This window comes from Curcuma longa, chromosome 3 (genome assembly GCF_044706935.1).
Source record: "Curcuma longa cultivar G26 ecotype Majalengka, Jawa Barat chromosome 3, ITB_CL_G26_1.1, whole genome shotgun sequence".
Lineage (NCBI taxonomy): Eukaryota > Viridiplantae > Streptophyta > Magnoliopsida > Zingiberales > Zingiberaceae > Curcuma > Curcuma longa.
The window spans coordinates 13,887,084-13,910,318 of record NC_133863.1 but is presented as its reverse complement, the minus strand read 5'-3'; the positions used below and the strand labels follow the sequence as shown (position 1 = coordinate 13,910,318).

Genomic DNA, 23,235 nt, shown 5'->3' with positions numbered 1-23,235 from the left:
ATTGATTATGTTAAACGGATAACATGAATCAACTAATTAAATGCATTGACATAAAGGGAGATAAAAAATATTTAAAATATCTAAATGGCCTTAGTAGTACTAATGATTCTCCCAGGTCCAACCAAATTGGTTTGATCATCTTGGCAAAAGTTCAAAGTTAAGTTTATTTTGTGATTCTTGTATCAAGCATGCAGTGTGCTGGGACTTGGCAAAGTGCACATAGAGCTCAAGGAGTATTAAGTTAGGTGTGATTGAGTTGTTGTGATGTGTGACTTGATGCAATCCAGTTGGATTAGTTGTGTCTAATGGCTCAGAGGTCCATAACCAAGTGGACTCAAAGGTGATTAGTAGAGGATAATTTGGAGCATTGAGGGACCAAAAATTCCTAACGAGGTGGACTCTAGGATGAGAAGTGGTTGCTAGTTTAATAGTTTGACAACCTTAACAAGGTGGATTCAGAGGCGATTGGCGAAGGATGGCTTAGAGCATTTGAGGGACTGAAAATTTCCTAACGAGGCGAACTCTAGGGCGGCGCAACAGGAGATGGACTCTGTATGTGAACATTGAATGATGACATGTGGAGTAAGCTTGGAAGACTTGGTACATCTGAGGAACTAAAGGCCCGACACAAGGTGAAGTCAAGGGCAATGTAAAATATCAATAATGTTGAAGATCCAGAAGCTATGTGAGTTGTTAAAGATTAGGGTTCACACTTTTGGGCGACATCATCAGAATGATGTGTATATCTAGGTAGGGTTTTGTCTATCTAATGGTTTGTAGGAAACCTTCGACCAAGGGAGAACTAGCTCCGATTTTAGTCAATGGGTCAACTTGATCCCAAGCTTTACCTAAGATTATGAAGGTATAAGCCAAGTGAATCTAACAAATTCAGTCAATTGAATGCCAAGTTTCAGAGAACAAAATATTTCTATTCGGGTTCTAGATAATTGGACTCATGATTAGATGACTTGAAGGAATTTCTATTTGACGATCTAAAGAGTCATTAGTTGCTCAACAGCTAGAATTGCCCAAGCAATTGAATGGAGCTTTATCCAATGGACTAGTGGTGAGTAAAATAGAGTTGTTGGAGCCTCTTCTATATATGAACCAGAGGTTGTTTGCCTTGGTAAGGTGCACAAAATTGTTATGAAATTTTATTGTGATAAGTGCTCAAATTGAACAACATTCAAGTGCTTGCAATCACAAAGTGAATACTTTTCTCCACAAGCTCTTGGTAATTTTTCTCTTCTAGGCTTATTTGATTCTTTCATTTCAAAGCAAAAATACTTGTACAAGCTTGCTTTACCTCTGGTAGGGGAACATTCAAGTGGATTGACGGTACTAATTCACTTTGCAAATTGATAGGTTGTGGAGTAAGAGGGGGGCTTTGAACCACATAAACCACCTGCTAGCATTGTCTTTATTCCTTTTATTTATATTACATTTCCGCTGTGTAAATACTTGACACGATCAACCGAATCCATATATGAGCACCTTATGCAGCTAATGATTGACTTGTTTGTATTGTTGCAAGAAACATTTTTTACTTTTAAGTCACCATCTATCCATCCCTTCCCTCTAGCCAGTCTAAGACATAAACCACAAAGAGCCTACAGGATTACAGGACTGACATAGTTTTGGGTCAGTGTGTGTTCTGCTACAACCAATTGATTATATTAAATAGATAACATGAATCAACTAAACTTAATTACATCAATGTAGAGGGAGATGAAAATATTATCTAAAGATATCTAAATGGCCTTAGTGATGTTAACTAGTGGGCCTAGTGTAGAATTTAAGGGAACAAAAAAATCCATGCAGTTAGCACTAAATAATTGACATTTGTGTGACTTGTTGTATTCTCTGGAATTTTGAAAAGAAGACAAACATTCATGACCTGTATCTTTATTCTCTTGCTAGAATATGGTTTTGGATATTAACTCGGTTCACCTTCATGCCATTTGAGATCTCGATTGCAATAGTTAGCTATCTGATTAAATGTTTAATTTATCATGCTTTTCTAGTGCACTCTTAGTAATGGTTTAAAATCTCAAGCCGTATTAGAGATTCAGTTAATGACCGAAACAATATGGTTTCGGTACTGTATCATGTTGTACTGATATGGTTTCGATATTTTTTAATATAAAATATATTAATTAAAAATAAAAAATTAACCTAAATATTAAAAAACAAAATAATAAAATATTTTTTTTAAAAAAGAAAAAAAATATGAGATCGAGGCGCTTCTATATGATAAATAAATAAATAAATAAAAATTTTATTATATATTTTTGGAAATAAAATATATAATATATATATATATATATATATATAAGTTAATGGGATAATTTTATTAAGTTTTGATTAAGTCTGTTTAGATTATCCCTGTTATAGCTAGGAGTTGATCGGAATTATTAATATAAGTTTAAATCCTAAGTTTTTAATCATGTGCGGGAAGTTGCGACGGAGGACAGTGGCCTCCGCAACCTCCACGAGAGGTTGTGGCGGACTCCCCTGGTGTCGCCGTGGGGTCAGGGAGGCCACGGCGGCCCGCGGTGCGGGCAATAGACGTAATGGTAAATTTCGCTCTTTGTCCAGCATAGTAAAAAATTTTAAACCATGCTCTCAATTTCCACTATAAGACACTGATTTTTATGTCATTTTTATATTGTTTTTCTAGATTAGGACAGGATGAAATTATCAGTTTGTGGTAGATATTTCTAACTAGTGTCCTTTTGAGATAGTTGATTTACATTGTCATTGCAGTCGATTTTCTTATTTGTTGTGATTTTTCTAGGTTGTCAATTGTTTGGTTGGAGTGACAAAATAAAGGAGTCAGTACAGTTGATATTTGATAATTTAGACTAATTTGTTCGTCAAAGTCTCTCTTAAGATGGAGGTGGCAAAAACCTCGCACATGAAAAGCTTAATAATCGACTGCCTTACTTGAATATTTACTATCTGTAATATTTTAGTTCGTTTGAGAAATTAAAAGGTAATGCAGCTCTGCTTATAGAAACGTTCCCTTTATCAGCTGCAGTGATAATGTTATAGTATTAGGGAAGGTCTAACTGATATTTGCAGTTCCTCCAATGTTGATAAATTTGTTTCCAGACTCATCGACATGACTAGATGGATTTACATTAAATGCTAAAATTTGCGGTAGGTTATGAAGATGCTATAGATGTTATCTCGGCTCATTCAACAAAGTTACCACTTCAAGTTGCCATGAACACAAATGTGATGTATCAAGGAATTTCTCTGTAGCAATGATATGCAGCATGAAAAAATGCAACATGAAATTAACATGACACACTGCATGTAACGATACATGCAATTGAGTGTGTTATGTTGGTTTCATGTTGTATTTTTTCATGCTACATATCATTTCTCTTCCTGTATAGGACATTGAGAAACTACTGAAACGATATATTTGTCTTAGACATCATTTCCTTGTATGCACATCCAGGAACTTTTGGTTGCTACCATTGACTCTAAAAAAAGTTAATTCATCATAGTTTATGGACATGTGACACAATTAGATATTTGAAAAATAAACCTGTGAGAAATCTAATAATCCAATCTTGTAAATTCTGGTCTTCATTGTAACTTCCTTTTCCACACTAAATGTGATTTTGAGGCATCATCTTATCCTACATTGATACTATGTATGTTACTTTTGCAGGTAATGTATTTCTCAAACATGGCTCGGAGTTGCGTCTCATCCCCCGTGACCGAGTTGGAGGGAGCTTATAAGGCGTCTAGTGCTCCATTTCAAAACATTTGGTTTGTGTTTGCACTCATGTCTATTGGCATAACCTCATAAGCGACTAGAAAACGTCGTGCAACATTTTGTTGTGTTGTATTTGGTGCAAGCTTAACATGCACAACTATCGACCTATTTGTGCAACTCTAAAGTTTGGAATGGTTGCGTTGACGGTTTATCCAGATAAGAATTTTGGATCACTGATGTTGCTAGAACATCCTTGTCGACCGTAGAGAATTGCCCAGCACCACAGGAAGCCGCCGGATAGTGCCGGTTGGTCGCACCTGCTGTGTCATGGTCGACTATAAGTAGCGACATAATTAGCGACAGCATGTTGATCAAATTAATTTAATTGATGTGAGACAAACCGCCTATGTGGTAATCTGACAACATCACACATAATCATCCAATAAAAGAGTAATTATGGGGACGTCGAGTCACATTTAATATACCGTGGAGACAGACGGCTCATGGCCAAAATATATAGAACAAAAAGTCTTTCGACATAAACGATTAAATGGCCTCCAAATGAATTGAGACATAAATGTTTTCTTTCTTTTCCAGAAAATCAAATATTTAGGAATATTCATTTGGACCTTTATCATTTAAAAGAAAGAAAGCGACGCAGTGCCGGCCTCCACTCCTACTTAATAAGGCAACGCCTGCACCTCCAGAACGTGATCCGCGTGGCCAAATCTTCCTCTCCGTCGTATTATGTAGCTGCGACAGTTATATATAACACTTGTAATTGTTATAATGTATTAAAGTAAATCAGTTATAATAGTTATATTACTCCTATGAAAGGTTACTATTAAACTTTATTGTTATAATAATTTTTTAAGTAGTTAAAATGATTTTAATTAAGTTTGAATAATTTTAATTAATTTGATAAAAAATATTTTAATCTAACAATATTTTAAAGTAATTTGTAATGGTTATAGTTATATTAATAATATTAAAATAAAATTATATTTTAATTTATTTTTAAGATGGAAAATATATCCACGGTGATTTATTATTATTATTATTATTTTTAAAAAAATGTGCTTTTGATGAAAATGCGCCTTTCATTTTGCCAAACCGGCCGGTTCTAGTTCGTATTGCTCAGTGCCAGTTAATGGTTCCGTTGTACGGCAGCGTGCCGAGCGACGATGTTGACATACTCCAACTCAAGTTTTGCATGCAGCGCTGCTTGGCGTGAAAGCTCATGAAGACGGGCATTTTCGCCGTTGGATGTGGGAGAATTCATCTTAGACGTTGAATATTGTGCGGATGGGATTAAAGCTTGGAGAATCAAATGGTGAGGACGACTCCTTCACGTGATTTTGATGCGGACGGCCTGCGTTTTATTTTTGGAAGTCCAGTTGTTTGTGCGATCGACTGATAAAGCACGATAACAATCCGTTCTGCTCTCGCTCTCGTGCTCTCCTGCTTCCTTGTGCACTCCGATTCCGATGGAGGACGCGCCGCCGCCGCCGCCGTCTCCGACGACCCCTGCTGAGTCTGCCGCCGGGTCCCCGGGAGATCGCCAGTCCTGCAACCGTCGCCGCGGCCGGACACGCTCCCGGTCCCGATCCCACTCCTTCTCCAGCTCCGCCTCCCCCTCGCCCCGATCCTCCGCCGTACCATTCTCCTGGGAGCAGCGCCCTGGAATCCCGAAGCCTCTCTCGGCTGTTCTCCCCGCAACCGCCGACGCCGCCGTTGCTCATGCCCTCCTCCCCCTCCCGCCCCCGGTTCGCTCCCACTCCGATCTGATCCCCACTCCGCGCAAGAAGCGCTCCTCCGCCTCCGGCCGGGGTGCGGCTGCCTCTGCCGACCCCTTCGCCGCCGCGCTCGCCCTCTGCGCCAAAGGCGTCCTTCCCGCCAACGACGACAACGTGGACGACGAGCCCTGTGACGTGGCCTCCGCCTCCTCGCGGCGATCGGCGGCAACCGTTACCCATCGCTTCCGGATCTTGGACTTCTACGGCTCCTGCAAGGCGACGTGCGCGGTGGTGGACGCGACGGTCCGCCTCCCTCGGTCTGGTTCGTTGGGTTTGCTCAGCCGCCGGTCCTGATCGGCCGGTCAATGTCACACGCCCCCAGATGAGTAAATAAACAATTCCTCACTTGGGTGTTAAACTATCTTGTCAATTAACTACTTGCTTGAAATCAGTTCATCTCACGCAATCCAAATTGAAACCATAAATTTTAGTGTAATTTAGTCCATGAATCATGTGCTACCATGCTTGAACAATAAACACCTGGGAATTGTCTTACAAGAAGTCAAATCATATTTCCAGAAAAATAAAAAATTGGAAACTAATTTTTTTTTTTATGATCCAAGATTTCAATAGCTCTGTGCTTTTGGTGGGACAAACTATATAATTTTATTTTGAGGGAAAAAACCGAAAAGAAAAAAGGTCCCTTTAGCTGTTATATTGCAGTAGAAAGTGGTAGGCCACATCTATATCTTTAGTGCATTGAAGATAGGGCCATGCTTGGAAAGTGGTGCAAGGTGTGTTGAGTTGGGGTCAAACTGAGGCATCAATCTCATGATCACTTTTGCCTAGCAAAAGGACTTGACCAGTGATTACTTTAACTTTGTGAGAATTTAATATTCGTAATTTTGTTGGAAAAAAATAAAATTTGAAGGTTAGAAAGGGATGAAAAAAAATTTACTTGTCAGCATCTAGCTAATTCTCAGTTGAACCAACTTGTCTTAGAATTAGGCATCATTTCAGTCTCAATTAGTTAAGCTCTATGATATTACCTACCTGATGTAACCTTTTTGTGATTATGCTGACTAAGGGAAGTATGTACCAATCTTCCATTTCTCATGACAAAGGTCCTGATTATAGATGAAAATGATAACTAGATGCTCATTCTCCACTTCCTTTCCCCTATTACTGCTTGGTTAAATTCCTCCCAAGAACACTGTGCATTTGTAATCATATTAGTATTTAGCCGAATCTCTGTTAAATGTATTATTAAATGGACTCAACTGGTTTAGTTTAAATGGTAATATTTAGATACTTATTAGTTTATCAATGCATATGCAATAATATGAGGCACAAACAAATGATAATGATGCTGATTTTTCTGTGTGTGTCCCCAAATTGGAATGGTATTTAGATTGTTATTACTTGGAGGATTGGAATCAAAGGGAAGGGAGGATGGAGCGGAAAGCAAAGGAAGGAAGGCATTTAAAGTACTTAATTATCTGGGATAGTGAGAGGATAAGAAGGATACTTTATTCTCAATCCCTTCTGCTGATTATTTGGACAGAACGAAGGGTAGAAAGATGAGTAAATGTCTACACTACCCTCTTCATCTATTTAGAGACAATTATTATCTCCTAATATACTAATTTGGCTATTGAAGAACAATATAAAAAAAACAATCTTCGAACTTTTCCAAATAACTGCCTAACTTTTGTATTTGTTTGGTTCTTGAAAAATCATATTTTAGGGTTCTTGTAATATTCACTAGTCAAATATATTGTTAATGAATGAGTATTCATGTTGAGTGTTGAAGGTAAAATTCCCAACATCCATGAGTCCAACATGGATGGATGGTCATATATTTAATAGATTAATACATAGTAATCTTTACTTTTTAGAAAAATAATTAGATATTTAACATAAAAATGTTTATGAAATATTGGATTTTGTTTTTGTTTTATTTTTAAACATATTTTATTTAAATCTTTTTCTGTGTTCCTCTTAACTTCTTATTAGAAAGTGAATAATATACATAATTCTAAAGGAAACACATACCGCATCTTATAGAACTACTGGTAGTTTATAGTAAAATTACAATACTATAGGAAAATATAGAATTCAAATAATCTTTCAAAATACAATTTTACTTCAATATAACCTTATGAAAGTCAACTTAATAAAAATTATTGTATTTTTTTAAAAAAAATTAGGCAGTATATGTTAAAGCATAATCAGTCATTCTTTGCAAGACCTGACATGGACAATGTTGATTAAGTAGTAATGTTGGACGAAGTGCATTTCCATACATTATTCTTGTGATATAATGAAAAATGCCTTGAATAAAAAAAATGGAAAATGCCTTGAACAAAAATTGGTTTCGGTAATCAATTGATCAAATAAATCCTATTGAATTTCGGCGACGGAGCAGACTTGCAGAAAAGGATAAAAATTCAAATTTCAACGAAGTCGAATAATATTCTCTTCCGTCGTAATCAATTACAATTTCTTGATTTACTTCTTCGTAGATGGTCGTGGGACCGATAGTGTGCGGATTTTAATTTTTTTTTTTTAAAAAAAAAAAATCTATTTCTCAGATAAATAAAAAAATTAATATCTAATATTACTTGAGCGAGTGATAAAAGGACTGCCGCCGTACTGCGAAAACGATAGCTTAAAACCCACGCCAGAAGAAGAGAGCCAACTCCTCTCCAAGTCCTCGCCACGGAATCGCCTCCTCCTCTTCCGCCGCCGCCGCCGCCGCCGCCGCATCCTTTTCCCCGCTCGTCTTCTCTCCTTCAAGGTCTTTGTTTCGCATAGGGTTCTAATAGGGGCTTCCGTGGTTCTAATTGGACAAGGTGCGTGTGGCTCTTGTCCAAGTTCAGTGATGACTATGAAGATGGGAATTGAACGCCGCTTAATGGAAATGATTCCAGAAATTGTTGCAGTTGAACCGATAACTGATCAGGAGACAGGGATCCAGCTAAATGAAGAAAACATTGAGAAGGTAAATAGCACACTAGCATTATGCCATCACCTCCTTATTCTAAATTTCAGAGGAATCCTCCATCTTTTGTTATCATGATGCCTTCATTTTTTCTGTGGATTGCTAATTTTCCTGTTTAGCCTTGTTCTTTTGGGTAATTTCTGCTGCTGATAGGCTAGCTAATAGAGAGTGGTGAACTATTTGCAGTGGCCTGTCTCCTGTGTGTTGGTATCAACTAGTAGATGTCTGAACGGACACCTTTATTCCATCTTTGGTGCTTCTTCTTAGGTACTTGATGAGATAAGGCCATACCTTGCTGGAACTGGTGGGGGTGAGCTTGAGCTTGTCGAGATTGAGGAGCCCATCGTTAAGATTCAACTAACTGGCCAAGCTGCCGGGGTCATGACTGTTCGTGTGGCAGTAACTCAGAAGCTACGAGAAAAGATACCTGCCATTGCTAGCCTATCAGGCTTTGTCATTAGTCCGTTTGAAGCCTCATCACTTGATTTCACTTGTTGATTCTGCTTTTCTCTACCATCCTGTGTGTGTTTGTTTCATGCTTTGCAAACGTTTTGATTTGCCTCTGTAAATCCTTTCTGTTCACTCTCACTCTTTTGCTGGGACTTGAAGCCTTGAACCTTCTCATATAATTTCTTTTTTTGTTTGTTACCATTGACCATATTAATTGAAACCCTTTGTAAATGTGGATGAAGAAAAGGTGAATCGGGTTGAAAATGAGAACTCGAATAACATAGCTTTTGGTTGAAGAAGACTACTCTTCTGTCGATTAATCTACACGATAATTTGATTATTGACTAATTGATATTGGAATGATCTAGGATTTGGATAACTAGGCTACATTATTTAGTGGGCAGGCCAACTCCTTGATTTATTGGACACTGTGAGTTATTGTGTTGACATGATACATCATTATCTAAAAAGATGAGAACTGAGCATCATGAGCATCATGTTTTAATCATGTTATCTATACACTGCACCTCACCATGGAATGGGCAGCAAGGAATAATTGGATGTAATCTCTCTTCCATTTGTCAGAACATATATTAACATGCCCCTGATTTTAATATATTTCCACTTAATTTTGAACTGAGAGATATTATCTCGATATCTCCACTTAATTTGAACTGAAAGAGGTATTAAATATTAAATCTCACTGTTCTGAGCTGCATATGTGGAAATTGTAGAAATGTAATTGATGATTGATTATCTCATAACTTGTTCTATTTGTTTGGAAGGAAGATTAGAACTGATGATATCACACCAACTTGCAGTTCTACAACAATGGTTGGCCTGTCCTTATTAGATGGATGTGTGTAATTGTGTGAAATTGGAAAAATCTGGAAGACTGCTTTACACAGTTAAATTATTGAATACCTCTTGTTCTCTTCTTGGAAAATAGGGAGGGAATTAGAGAGGCTTTGATTCCATATCAAATAGATTGTATTTCACGAATATGAATATCATACAACACAAGTTATGATACAAGGGCCTGATCAAATGAAGTTTATGTAACACTAATAATGTGAGAGAATGCCATAGTTAAAGATAGGGGAAAACAATCATCCATAATAGACGACCTTTTTATTCTCCAAGTTGACAATCTACTTTGGTGATCTCTTATGTAGACATCTTCCACATGCTACGAGCTTGGACAAGGTACTTGATTTCCTTCTCCTAATTCGTAGTCTCAAGGGCTGTAACAAAGGCAACAAAATTAGCAACCCTTACATTTGACTAAACTAAATCAAGTAGATTATCATGCATGATGATATACTTCCCTTGCTAACGACTCTTTCATGCAAATCAAAGATAAAGATAGGAAACGGTATTCCTTGGTTGTCAATGAAAAGATTCTTAGTCATACAAGTATACACAAGAATAAGGGACAAGTATCGATTGTAAATGCATTGAACACCTAAAAATGAAAAATACACAAGAATAAGGGGTATGAATGAAGGATTCCTATAGGCAGAGAAATGAAATATCATTAGAGATACAATTTAGTTATCATATAACATAATTGCATAACAACAATGTCCCTATTATGGGAAACAGTGAGCAAAGGCTTCCTAATCGACAAGTTCAGTACAATTAGTTTTTTTTTTAAAAAAGCTTTCACTTATGCATAAGCAGCACTCTGCATTTAGAAACTACACAAGTTTGGTTGCTCGTATTCCCCATGTACAATGCATGTAATTATATTTATTGCCATCAAGGATATAAGAGTGCTAGGTATTTGTACACAACATTAATGTCAATTACCTTTCCTTGAGTTGCCCTAGCAGCTCTCCAGCAAAACAAGTTTCTTGATCTAGGCTCTAATCTCCTGCAAAATTCAGTAAATTTGAAGAAGCTAATACTGAGAAGATAAATTCAGAGCAGGGTTGTACACAATCTAAAACAAAAAAATGTTTTACAAGGAACTTTAGTCATGCGTACTAATCTACATTCACACTGATTGCTTTTATACCAGGGTAACTACACAAAATTGTAGAAATTTGATGTTGAATGAAACTAAAATCAGAGATGAGAATGTTCAAATAAACACTATTCATGTCTGATGAAAAGCTGCAAAACATAAATCAAAATTGAACTTTTCAACCATGCAATTCTTGTCACTGTCATCTACATATTACACACGTGTAATATAATCAGACTGTGAATACAAATGCATAACTGAAATATACCTAGTTTATTAGGAATATAGCTATTACTATGATTCATCTCAAATTGTCTAACCAATATTAGATCAAGGATTCATGTTAAATCAAACTAGAACCAAAACCTAGGAAACTGTTTTCCAGGCTCCTTGTTGTCAGGCCACATCAAATTACACAATCATCACCTCATTTATGGTCCCATTACAAAATCATGCTTTACCTTCCACAGAAATCGACCCACCCTCCTTGTTCACTTGTAACAAACATGCATCCTTTGTTGTATGTAATATTAATAACCAGACCTACTTCACCATAACTACTGTTTGTCAAAACCAAGGTCCAAATGAAATGATTTGACTGCATTCCTAAAGCACAAATTCATCTTTCATATTGCCTCGTGCGTTATTTGTTCAGTATTTAACCTTAAATAATTTTAACAAAAAGCTACAAGTTAACTTAAGGTTGTTGTTTGCATAGGACTGTCATTCTTCTTTGTAATCTTCTTCATTAGATAGATACTCAACAGGAACATAATGATAAAAGGTTAGCAAAAGTACTATAAACTACTCACAGGTTTTCCTGTTCAAGCTTTTTTGCTATTGACATGGCTTTGCATCTTGACCATCCACCGTGGTGGTAACAATCTTCTGCATGCTGAAGAACATGTGCCAGGGAGACCTTGCCTCTGACTAAGCTTTTTATTTGTTTCTGTTCAATCTCCTTCCACTCTGAGGAAGAACCCAAATTAGCATGATGTTGTGAAGTTGATGCTTCTTCCCGTGCGCGCACAATTTTTTGCATTCCCAGAGATTTGTTTCTTTGTTCAGGAGGTCCTGCTTCAATGATTTCATCTTCTTTCATGATGTGGAGACCAGCTCCCAGCCATCTAGGTCGATCGGAGCCAATTTTTCTAAGAACATTTGCTTCTGTAAATTTTCCTTTAAGATCATCAGAGACAGAGTAAAGTGAATTTTGCTTCTTCATCGAATGTGGCTTTTTTATTGCCTCAGAAGAAGCACTATCAAAGCTACAGAAACAAGCAGCAGCCTGATTTGAGGTAGCATTGAAGCTAGATTTGCTACTCATTTTGAGTGTTACTGGAGATCCAAGAACAGATTCAAATGCTTGTAAAATATGCCCTTCAAACTTTTCAGCTCTGGATTTTTTTGTTCTTGAGCTGAATATCAACTGCACAGTGGGACCTGTCACAAGGAAGCAGCGACATGGCACATTTAATTTACTTAATTTAGCATGGAGTACTTCAAATTAACTCAAGCACCTATCTTCTACCTAGGCCATATAATGCTTTAAGAATCACATCCACCTAAAATACTGAATATTTTTTGAGACAAAATTAACAACTACCACACCTGTTATAATATGGTCACTAATACTTTCTGAGACATCAAAATTTACAACTACTGCACCTGTTATGCTACTAAAGTCTTTCAGTAGGCTAAGCATTGGTAAAAAGCTCAAATGTTTGAAATAGAGGCATAATTCCATAAACCACAGACAATGAGAACTGAGAAAAATAAATTCTAACACTGTTTCCTACTATAGGATTGGAGAAACGACTGGTGGAACCCACTTTTCCTCCATATGAGGGAAATGGAAAACAAGAACAAAATCCAGAGAAGAAGTATTTTAAATAAAATTAAGTATTTCACAAATTAATTTAACAAAATAAAGAAACTTCCCTTCTTTCTTTCCTTCCAAGGAAACTTGGGAAAGAAAGAGAAATAAGACAAGGGAATCACTCTATTGTTTTTCCTCTATCCACTTTTTTCACCTTTGGCATATCCCTTGTAGCAAACCAGCCTAAATGTTGAAACACGCACAATTAACATCAAAATCAGGATTGTTATATGGCAGCTCTTGATTATGTTTTTGACTGATTAGCTCCTCGTAATGATTTTAAACCGCACTTTAAGAAAAACGAAGTTTACATGAAGAACAAAATATTTCTTTTTTTTTTCCACTGCATTACTCTACTACAGAAGTACCTGGGGGAGTGTTGCCAATATAACTAAGACATTAAGAACAACTAATATATTTGATCTATTATCAGAAATATACAACTTAGTATGCAAATAGCACAAGGAGGTTGCACTCTAAACATTGCATCATCAGACTTAGGTAGACATCACCAGTTTAACCAGGGTCATTCATCCTACAAGTATTTTCTAATTTGCTCAGGTTCCAATCACACACTTCAGCTAAAGCAAGAATCAAATGAATAAAAACTTTCATATGCTTTGGGTGGTTTGTAAAAGTATTTAAACAAACCCTTCACTTATATATACTGAAGCCAGTGCTTAAGAACTTACCAGTACCTAGGCTAACTGAGTATAGATTCCCTTCGTCATATAAAAATTGTCTCAATGCATCTGATGATATATGTTCTAGTACTTCCTGCCATATCTTTTCAGTATCACTGTGTTTCTTGCCAGAGTGCATGATACTTTTTCCAGTGGCTTCATCTGAGCATATAAAATCACTTTCAGTCTGTTGGCCATGAAGTGTCCCATTAGCCACTGTAATGCTGCAACTTCTATCACCAACACCTTTACTCTTATAATGCTCCTGAACAGTTCCTTCTGCAAAACTCCTATGCACAGATTGCATCTCATTGTGATTGTTGGTGGAACTCCTAGGTTTGTCTCTCATAATCACTTGATCACTGCTAGGACTCCTACCTGATGAACTAGGTAGAAGATATTGCTGCTCTGGTGCAATTTCAAGAAGAGCTGCTGTCAACCAAGTAAGCTTGTCATTGGAAACTCTCAATTGTTTTTCAGCTTCAGAAAGCTTCCTTAGAGCCTGGCGCAATCTCTCTATATCTTCTTTGGACACTAAAAATCAAGAAATTAAACACACTATAGCATGGTTGGTGTATTCTCGGACAAAAGATGAAAACTAGCAAGAAATGCAAAATTGAGTGTGAATGTGTGAATACACCAGAAAGGTGTTCCATCCAAGCAGCATACATATGAACATCCATATGGTTGAATGCCTAACTATGAATTGAGGTTACCCACTATCAGTCCTAGGTCACATAATAATTCAAGGAGCAAAGAATTCTTCTACTCACAAGTTAGCCGACAAAAAAAATTCCCCCGTAGTTTTTCTTGTGAAAAGACATAACTACCAGCCAAAATATCAGTAATTATATTTGCAAGCTGTGACATTAGCATGATAGGATCCACCCCACTTTCCGAAAGCTCTCTTAAGCTCTTCACAGTGTTCACAGTGTCTGCAGATAATGCCATATCAAGTAAATCCAGCAGTTTATCATCAGGCACTAAACCAACCTGCACAGAATATAAATGCCAATCATAACTAAGGACAACATTTAAGGATTATTTAGTACAATCAAATACCTAAACACTGCTTAGCTCTCCAATACCTACATTGTGAATGATAAAAAATTAAACAAGAATACTGATTCAATCAATAAAAATAATTGCATGTTTTTTTTATCAAAATATGTTCAAAATACAAGGTTATCATAATGTAGGAAATATTAAGATTAAGCCAAAGACAAGATAATCATCCCACGAACAAAGCAACTATTAAGTTAGCATTGTTGTTAAAAAATTGAAATCTAAAAATTAACTATTGATTTACCAGTATTGTTTATATTAATTATAAAAGTCTTTTAAAATCTTAAAATTTGGAAGTTAAAAGTTCTTTGAGTGATTATGACCATTAACTTGCTATTGTACATTTTCCTCTCACACATTTTCCCGACTGTATAAATAAACAAAAAAAAATAAATCATGTATTGACATTTGTTCTTGTCCAAGAGAATCACATAGGTCCACATGAAATTCTATTCTCTATAGTAAATATCACAAAATGTGATGCGCTAAACATTCAAGAGCACATGCAGACCATCACCCATATGATGCTCTAAATATCTCATATGGTCTGTATGTGCATTTCAATGCAAATTTCTCAAGTCTAAATTGCAATTCCAAGATAAGGTAAGATGGAAGAAAGATGGAAAACTTACCAACTCCTGGACAATTGGAAGAGAAATTTTCTTCCCTAGCAAGCTTAGTTGATCAAGGATCATCTCAGCATCTCTCAATGAACCATTTGATTGTGATGCTATAAGTTTCAGAGCATCCTTATCAACTTCTAATCCTTCACTGGTTGCAATCCATTGCAAAGTAGAGATGATATCAGAGTCTTTCAATTTTGGAAAGAAGAACTTCTGACACCTGGATAGGATAATATGAGGTATGCAATGAAGATTGGAACAGATAAGGACAAAAACCACATGTCGTGGTGCTCGATCAATGACCTTTGATAAGACACTCCATAACTTAGACAGCAATCCATAGCAATCATCAATAATAAAAACTCTGTGTGAGCATAATTTTGGTGAGAACATCAGGTTATTGAAGATCTTATTTATGCTTTTGAAATTGAAGTTACTGATGGGTCCAAGTTCCAGCACATCTCTGCTTTTACCTAGGTTATATGAGATACAAGAGCTACAGGCATCACAAGGCTTGGGGTGCTCCAGAGAGTGGCAGTTCAAAGCTTTAGCAAATACTCGTGCACAAGATGTTTTCCCTGACCCATGAGGACCATAAAAGACATAAACCAGCCCAACTTTTCCTCTCAAAATAGAACTAGAAAGAGCTTGAACAACCAAATTCTGTCCAACAAGATCTCTGAAGGTTTTTGGCATGTATTTCTGCAACAGATTTCTGTGTCTTCCATGCCCACAGAGTCGAGATCTCTGCTGACAGGATCTTGCTGCAGATACAAGGTTAGATTCCTCATCATCCCTAAAACAATTATTAGAGAAAATTTCTAGCTCTCCTGAATAACCATTAGGCACAAATTGATTAGAACCACTACCTTGTGACCCCTGCACACCATATAATAATGATACTTCTGGACTTGATGATGAAGTGAAATGATCAGATGCTGTGGCCAGATTTGAAGCATTTCCTTCTATTGGTGAAACAGATCCACTATGTTTCTTCATTCTAGAATCAGACAGCCCACAAGATAAACTTTTCCCAGCTCTATCAAGAAATGTTTTGCTTTGATGAATCCTAGACCAATTCCAAGGAATTCGATAGACAATTCTCGGATCTTTTGCAACCTCCAGTACATTATCCTCTTCTAAGTCATCCGGATAACCTTTATGATTCATAGACCCTTTGACTATTGGATCTGATAAATCTGTTGGCTTATGGTGAGAACCAATACCTCTTGAATCAGCAGATACTCGTGTTTGCCTTGCACCTTTCCTAAGCTTCTTTTGTCTTTTCAAATGGTAATAGCTGTCACAAATGCTTCCTTCTTGTTCATCATTGGTTCTCACAGTACTCTCATGTTTACCATTCAGAAACAAATCAGAAGGCTTCTGGCAAAGGTTTCCTGCCACATAGGAAACTTCTTCCAATTTCTCTAAGGGTACCTTTGGGTGAAGAATCTGATCTTTTGTTTCCTTGTTGAGTTCCCTATTCACTAAATCTACATCTTTCTGTGGCATGTCCCACAGAGAAACCTGATTTCCAGAGAAAATATCACTCTCCCAACTTCTTCTAGTCATGTCTTCTTTACTTGTTTTAGTGATCCTATCTCTTTGCTCAAAATCATATTCATTGGCTGCTTCATCAGAAGCAACCTTTGCTGTTGAGATGCATCCAAAAAGTGGTGACATTTTGAATGATTGGCCAACCTCTCTTACACGGTTGGCTCCTATAGACTTCCTCCTACCATTCTTTGAACTACCTTTTGCAGCTTCCCTAGCAAAACTCGCCACAAAATAAGGAGAGCATGAAGCAGGCCTGGTGGAGGGATCTCTCAGAGACTTAGATTTCTGGAGGATAAGGAGATCCCTCATGAGGGATCTCTCTGCAAAGTAGGGGGTGCCGTGGTGCATGTGGTTCTGCAAATGTATGCAGTTGGTCAAATGCATATGGTTCAGAAGGTGGTCAATGCTGGGACCGTAGCCATCCTTGAGATGGCTGCTAATATCACTAAAGCTTTCACCTTGAATTGAGATGACTGCTAATATCACTAAAGCTTTCACCTTTAACTGAATTCCTTGTAGATGGCTTTGGTCGTTGTAGAAGCTAGATAAACCTTGAATGCTAACTATGACATGACTAATGTTTTAAGACCAAAGTTTCATCAACCGCCATATAAAGGGAAAGTGTGCATCCAACACCAATCATCCAGAGATCGCCATGAAAAAGAACTCCATCTCACATTTCCTATTTAATCACAAATGTCACAAAATTCAAAAATCTAGTAAATTTAACTTATATAGAAAAACAAAAATTGAGGTTTTTTGTTAAGAAAGGAATTTTTGCATATGTTCGACCATAATGGGAACAAATTCAACCTGCATTTTTTTTTCTTTTTCATCATACAGCAAATGGACTGATGGTATGAAGACTCACGTAGAGCCATTCACAACCCTACAAACACACCATAAGAACAAAAATCGAGTCCGAGCACATACCAGATCAAGCAACCGGAAATATCAGCCCCCACTCTTCCTTGACCGCCACCGCCGGTTCGCGGGAAGAAATAAACACCTGAAGCACCCAAGTTGGAGCTAGCAAAGATCGCGACAGAAAAGGGTGAGGAAAAGAGGCGATTGTAGCTGGAGAACATGAACGAATTGAATGCCTCAACTAAAAAGCGGAATGGATCTCAACCGTTTGGCTTCCGCCAGGCCGAAGCATCACATGAAGCCCGCGCCAACGGATTCGGACATGTAAGACCAGGGATAGAGAGAGATGGCAGAGGCCGCGGCCTTCGCCCGTGCCGGCACTGCTTTGTCGCGCTGGGCGGTGGCGCTTTCGCCTCCCAAAGCATGCCATCGGGGTGCTCTACCATTTTCGTGGTAGGGTTCCCAACTGCCAGCATTGGTGACGTTAACATCTCAGCGGTAAAATTTTCATAAATAGCACGTCACGTTAACGGTCAAAAAGAGTTTTTTTTTCAAAATAGTACCCACTATATTTTTCATCTAAAAAAATACCCTTATTGCTCAATAATTACTAAAATATATAAAACTAAATCAATTAAAAAATCTATATATAAAATAATTTTATATTAAAAAATTCTTTATTAACTTAGTCAAATTATCTAAACTTAATTATAATTTCTTTCAAAATCATCCTAAAATAAATTATTATAATAGTCAATTAATATAGTTGTCAATTTGAGTTGGGCCCGTCAAATTGATTTATCCCGTGAATCAATTTAGACGGATTGGGTTGAAATTTTATTAACTCATTTTAAGATAAATTCAGATGAGTTGACCTGTCTAGGCCTGCAATCCGCGTGAGTTGTCTTGCGGTGGACTTGGATTGATCCGCGAGTTGAAAAAATTTATTTATTTATTTTAAATTTTAAAATTAAAGTAGAAGACTCAAAGAATTAGTGAGCTTGATCCGTCTAAATTACAATTCAAGTTTAAAAATTTCAATTTGATCCATTTAAATTGTAATAAAAAATTAAAACTTTTAATATTTTAAATATTTTTTCTAGTTGATTCGCATCTAACTCGCAACCTGCCTTGAGTTGGATTGAATTGAAAATTTTTTAACCCATTAAATTGGTGGGTCGGCCCGTACCACCCCGCCATATGATAACTTTTTAGAGCATCCGCAACGCAGCGTTAATCGCGCGTTAATAACTTACGTGGAGGAGCGAGGGAGCGAGGGAGCGATGTGGAGGAGTGAGGAAGGAGTGAGAGAAGAGTAAAGTATTGAACGCGTTCAAAGTTCTAAACGCGTTAATAGGTGGGACCCATGTTTTTTTTTTATTTTTGTTAACGGGAACGCAGTTCAGAATTCTGAGTGGTGGTCGACCACGTGGTCGATCACCACCACCACTGGTCGACCAGTGGTCGACCAAACCGATCGATCACGTGGCAGTGGACTCTGTTAAAGGCGTTATAACGCCAGCTGCATTGCAGCTGCTCTTAGTGGATTGACTTATCCCATGATGGATTGATCTGTTTGACAGTTCTATCAATTAATAATTATTATAATTACAATAGTTAACAGTCAATTATAATAAAATTAATATAGCAATTATTTTGTAGCAGTCTTTAATTAAAATAATTTCAATTTTAAAACTACTAGTCACATTATAATTAGTATAATAATATTAGGGTAAAAATATTTTTTTTAAAAAAAAATAATAATAAATTTATTATGATATTAAAGATTCTAGTAGTTTATTGTTAAAATTCATGGCAACTAAGAATAACCCTTTTGGATCCTCCAATCAGAGCATGCCACGGCGGATCATTCCCTCCGGAGCCCTTTCAAGCTATCGGATCAATGGCCTCTCGATCCGCCTCTCGCCAATCAGCCCACTTCTTTTCTCCCGTCTCGGTCGGTTCGAGGTCAATCCGCCGATTAGGGATTTCATTCCGATTGCTGCCGGTGCGATGTCGGCGATCCTTCCGAAGAACGAGACCGTGCAGATCCGCGAGGTGTGGGCCGATAATCTCGAGGCAGAGTTCGCCCTGATCCGCGAGGTGGTGGATGACTTCCCCTACGTCGCCATGGACACCGAGTTCCCCGGCATCGTCTGCCGCCCCCTCGGCACCTTCCGCAGCAGCGCCGACTTCAACTACGCCACTCTCAAGGCCAACGTCGACGTGCTCAAGCTCATCCAGCTCGGCCTCACTTTCTCCGACGAGCGCGGCAACCTCCCGACCTGCGGCAGCAGCCGCGGCTGCGTCTGGCAGTTCAATTTCCGCGAGTTCGACTTGCAGTGCGACGTCTTCGCTACCGACTCCATCGAGCTCCTCCGGCAGAGCGGCATCGACTTCGAGAGGAACAGCGAGGAAGGGATCGACGCCCAGCGGTTTGGTGAGCTCCTCATGTCGTCCGGGATCGTGCTTAATGACTCCGTTCATTGGGTCACATTCCACAGCGGCTATGATTTCGGTTACCTTCTCAAGGTGCTCACTTGCCAGCACCTCCCCGACACCCAAGTCGGCTTCTTCAATTTGATCAGGATTTACTTCCCAACCGTGTACGATGTCAAACACCTCATGAAGTTCTGCAACAGCCTCCATGGGGGCCTAAACAAGCTCGCCGAATTGCTTGAATTAGAAAGAGTTGGGGTATGTCACCAGGCCGGTTCTGACAGCCTGCTAACTTCTTGCGCTTTCAGGAAATTGAAGGAGTCATTTTTTAGTGGATCTACTGAGAGGTATGCAGGTGTGTTGTATGGGCTGGGTGCTGAGAATGGCCAAACTGCTCATTGAGCAAAAGAATGAAAAATAAAAAAATTAGATAATAAAAAACTCTTTATTTTTCTTTAGGTGGCGTGATGCCTAGATCTTCTTCCTGTACTATCCAAGCTTGATTTTGGTAAGCAATTTTCACAGTTCCTTGGTACATAGCATTAGCTATTGTGATTTAGGTCCTTGGTTTTAAATATCAACGCAATGAGCTTTAATGCCATGTGCTACGCTTGCTTCCCTACAAATTTGAATTGCCTACATTGTTTCAATTGAGTCACCAAAAGGATACTCATGAATTACTGTTTGATTCCAGAGGAACGGCAACAGGGTCATACTTCTAATCCTTTGTATTTCTCTTCCACTGCAGCAGGACCTCCTCTGAAATTAGAGCTGTTGTTTGGTGGTAGGTATGCGTCTTTTGTTTTGTTCAACTTGCACTTTGACAAATTTGGCATCTCTAACATTCTTTATTTCCCTTGTTTCTTAGTGCAATCACCGTCTATGTCTTGGTCTTTAAACCCATGTTATGTCTAAATCCATTATACCATGCTGTTTCTATCTGTATCTAAAATTTCAATTCAACTCTCCTTTATATCGAACCATTTTACAGAAGGAAAAGTTAGTTGGACGCCAGGCAGCCATTCTGGTGAGTGGTGATTGAATGTTGGATATGATTGAAAACAATTGGAGCCTACTTGCCTACTGAGCATTTAGGAGTAAGAAGTGGAAAGGAGGAGGAATCGACATTGCAACTTGTTCAGTTCAATTCTTTAGATTACTTTCAGTAGGCTTTTCCAAAGAAACCTATGGCAATTTGAATTACTAGGGCGCCCCTTGCGTGGAACAAAATTATTAATAGATGATGTGGTCCATATTATTGTGGGTGAGATTGTGGATAGAGGATGATCTTACTGCAAAAAGGTTGGAACCGTCAACCTAGCGGCCCCCCCACCCCGGCCCCACAAGTACGAGGGGGAGTAAATCACGGTGAATGCGGGACTGGCCAGGGCATAGTGGCTCGAGGAATTGGAAACATGACACATTTTGATGTTATCTCATGTGCGCCATGAGCCTCGAACCACATACCTTCAACTGCAAGCATCTAGGCCCTGACCAGCTGCTCCCGCCCGTGGGGGCTAGGATAGAGGATGATCTTAGATCATACCTGTGGTGGTTCTCTAAATTCTACATTACTTGATTCGGCTTCTTAGTTGTGGTTTCTCTTTATCTAGCAGAGGTAAGAAGATGCAGAACCACAGAGGCTTTGCAACAACTTGTGGAGAAGAGAAGGCACCAAGGAACACAGATTATCAAGGAAGGCCAGACAGATGCCACTGGAGCAGTATGTAACAAAGGGGAAGAAGGCGATGACAGATCAAACAGTTGGAAATAATAGAAAAGTGGAGAAGGTGAAGAACAAAGAGGCATTTGGAGACTAAAGAGGAAAGATGAGAACAGATGGGGGACAAGAAGTTGAAGGAGAAGAGAGGAGATAGACTGGCAGTCATTGAATTAAAGAAAAAGAATATACACCAATTAATTCTTTCTCAAGAATCATGTGATCCCTAAAAGACAAGGTCAGAATTGGTGTCAGATTGAGAATTCTTTACACTATCAGTACCTGTTTACAGATTAGTTAACATATTGTACGCGTCTATATGTTATTTTGATGAAAGTTGGATTTATAGTTACATTTATTGTTAGAGAGGGTATTAATGCACTAGGAAAACAGATCAAAATTCACACAAAGAATATGGTACCACTTGATGCAACTTGAGGGACAAATAATCTCACATAGAGAAATGAACAACCTCAAACAAACAATGAATAATTTTATTATGCAAAGATGATTAAAATGAGGGGATTGGTGTCTTTGAAAACTCCAAATCAGAAAAAATTGAAAAAAAACTAAAAATATTCAAGTAAAGAAAGAATTCAATACTTAAAAAGGACTGACTAAGAAATAAACAAAATTATAAATTAAAAAATGAATCAAATTAAATTACATTTCTACCAAAGCTTCTCTACAATCCCAAATAAGATACTAATTTGGAGACTTCCTTTAAAGTCTTATCTCCAAGAAAATGACAATCCACCAAAATTAAGTTTTACAAGATCCAAAACTTTATGATGAAACTCCTAGTTTTCATTAGGTATCTCCCTTTCATCTCTGGCCACCTGGTTCCTTCTGTCTGTGGTATTTGGTACTTTTATTCTATCCTATCGACTGAAGTTCTAGTTTTTATCAAACATTACATTAAAGCAACATAATTTTAGTTATTGAAAATTTGGTGGTGTGCCAAGAGTAGCAGATAAGTGCAATGAGCTGGAAGGCCTTTCCTACTAGATTGACTATATGTTTTAAGTAGATGAGCTCCTATTTTGACTTAAGATTAAAGATTCGATATTACTGGCACTGAGATTTTTGGAACATTGCCATTTTCACTCAAGCTGCTCTTCAAAAGGTAAGCCACATGGATTTAGTGGACTCTTTTATGTTACTGTAAGAACTGCAGGAGTTTGATGTTGAAGATATGCTTAAATCTGTTTGTTTATTCTTCTCACATGCATGCTATGGACTTGTTTGCTTTCTTCCACAGGCCAAGCCTGAAGCAGGTTTGATCTTTTAATGAGTTGATGCAAATTGGTAGATATCTACTTGATTTGCTTTGCACATTTACTGACATCTTTGTTTTTGTAGAGGTGCTCATTGTTTACTACAATTCAAACATTTCGTCTGTGTTTTCTTTATTTAAAAAATGCTTATCGATCCATGATTTCCACTGTGGAAGACTAGTTGTACGAGCTAATTAAAAATGTTGATTTGTTATCCGTAAGAATCTGTTTTT

General features: G+C 37.8%; 4 protein-coding genes across 4 annotated transcripts; 3 read left to right on the top strand and 1 right to left on the bottom strand.

The window, feature by feature from the left end:
* The first annotated feature begins 5,220 nt into the window (after positions 1-5,220).
* Positions 5,221-5,823, top strand: LOC141822826 (uncharacterized). Its single transcript, XM_074710142.1, has one exon. It carries the CDS (start codon positions 5,221-5,223, stop codon positions 5,821-5,823), a length of 603 nt encoding a protein of 200 aa, XP_074566243.1.
* A 2,530-nt stretch (positions 5,824-8,353) lies between these two features.
* LOC141823743 (nifU-like protein 2, chloroplastic) lies at positions 8,354-8,971 on the top strand. Its single transcript, XM_074710992.1, has 2 exons — positions 8,354-8,473; positions 8,741-8,971. The coding sequence occupies exons 1-2, from the start codon at positions 8,354-8,356 to the stop codon at positions 8,969-8,971; spliced, it is 351 nt and encodes a 116-aa protein (XP_074567093.1).
* A 993-nt stretch (positions 8,972-9,964) lies between these two features.
* Positions 9,965-17,276, bottom strand: LOC141824621 (protein STICHEL-like 4). The gene is made up of 6 exons (XM_074711939.1): positions 15,152-17,276; positions 14,228-14,447; positions 13,464-13,988; positions 11,705-12,335; positions 10,736-10,799; positions 9,965-10,167 (listed from the first exon to the last, which is right to left on the bottom strand). The coding sequence occupies exons 1-6, from the start codon at positions 17,081-17,083 to the stop codon at positions 10,075-10,077; spliced, it is 3,465 nt and encodes a 1,154-aa protein (XP_074568040.1). The 5' UTR covers positions 17,084-17,276; the 3' UTR covers positions 9,965-10,074.
* Positions 17,277-19,530: 2,254 nt separating this feature from the next.
* Positions 19,531-20,463, top strand: LOC141823984 (putative CCR4-associated factor 1 homolog 7). Its single transcript, XM_074711199.1, has one exon. It carries the CDS (start codon positions 19,580-19,582, stop codon positions 20,405-20,407), a length of 828 nt encoding a protein of 275 aa, XP_074567300.1. The 5' UTR covers positions 19,531-19,579; the 3' UTR covers positions 20,408-20,463.
* Positions 20,464-23,235: the final 2,772 nt, after the last annotated feature.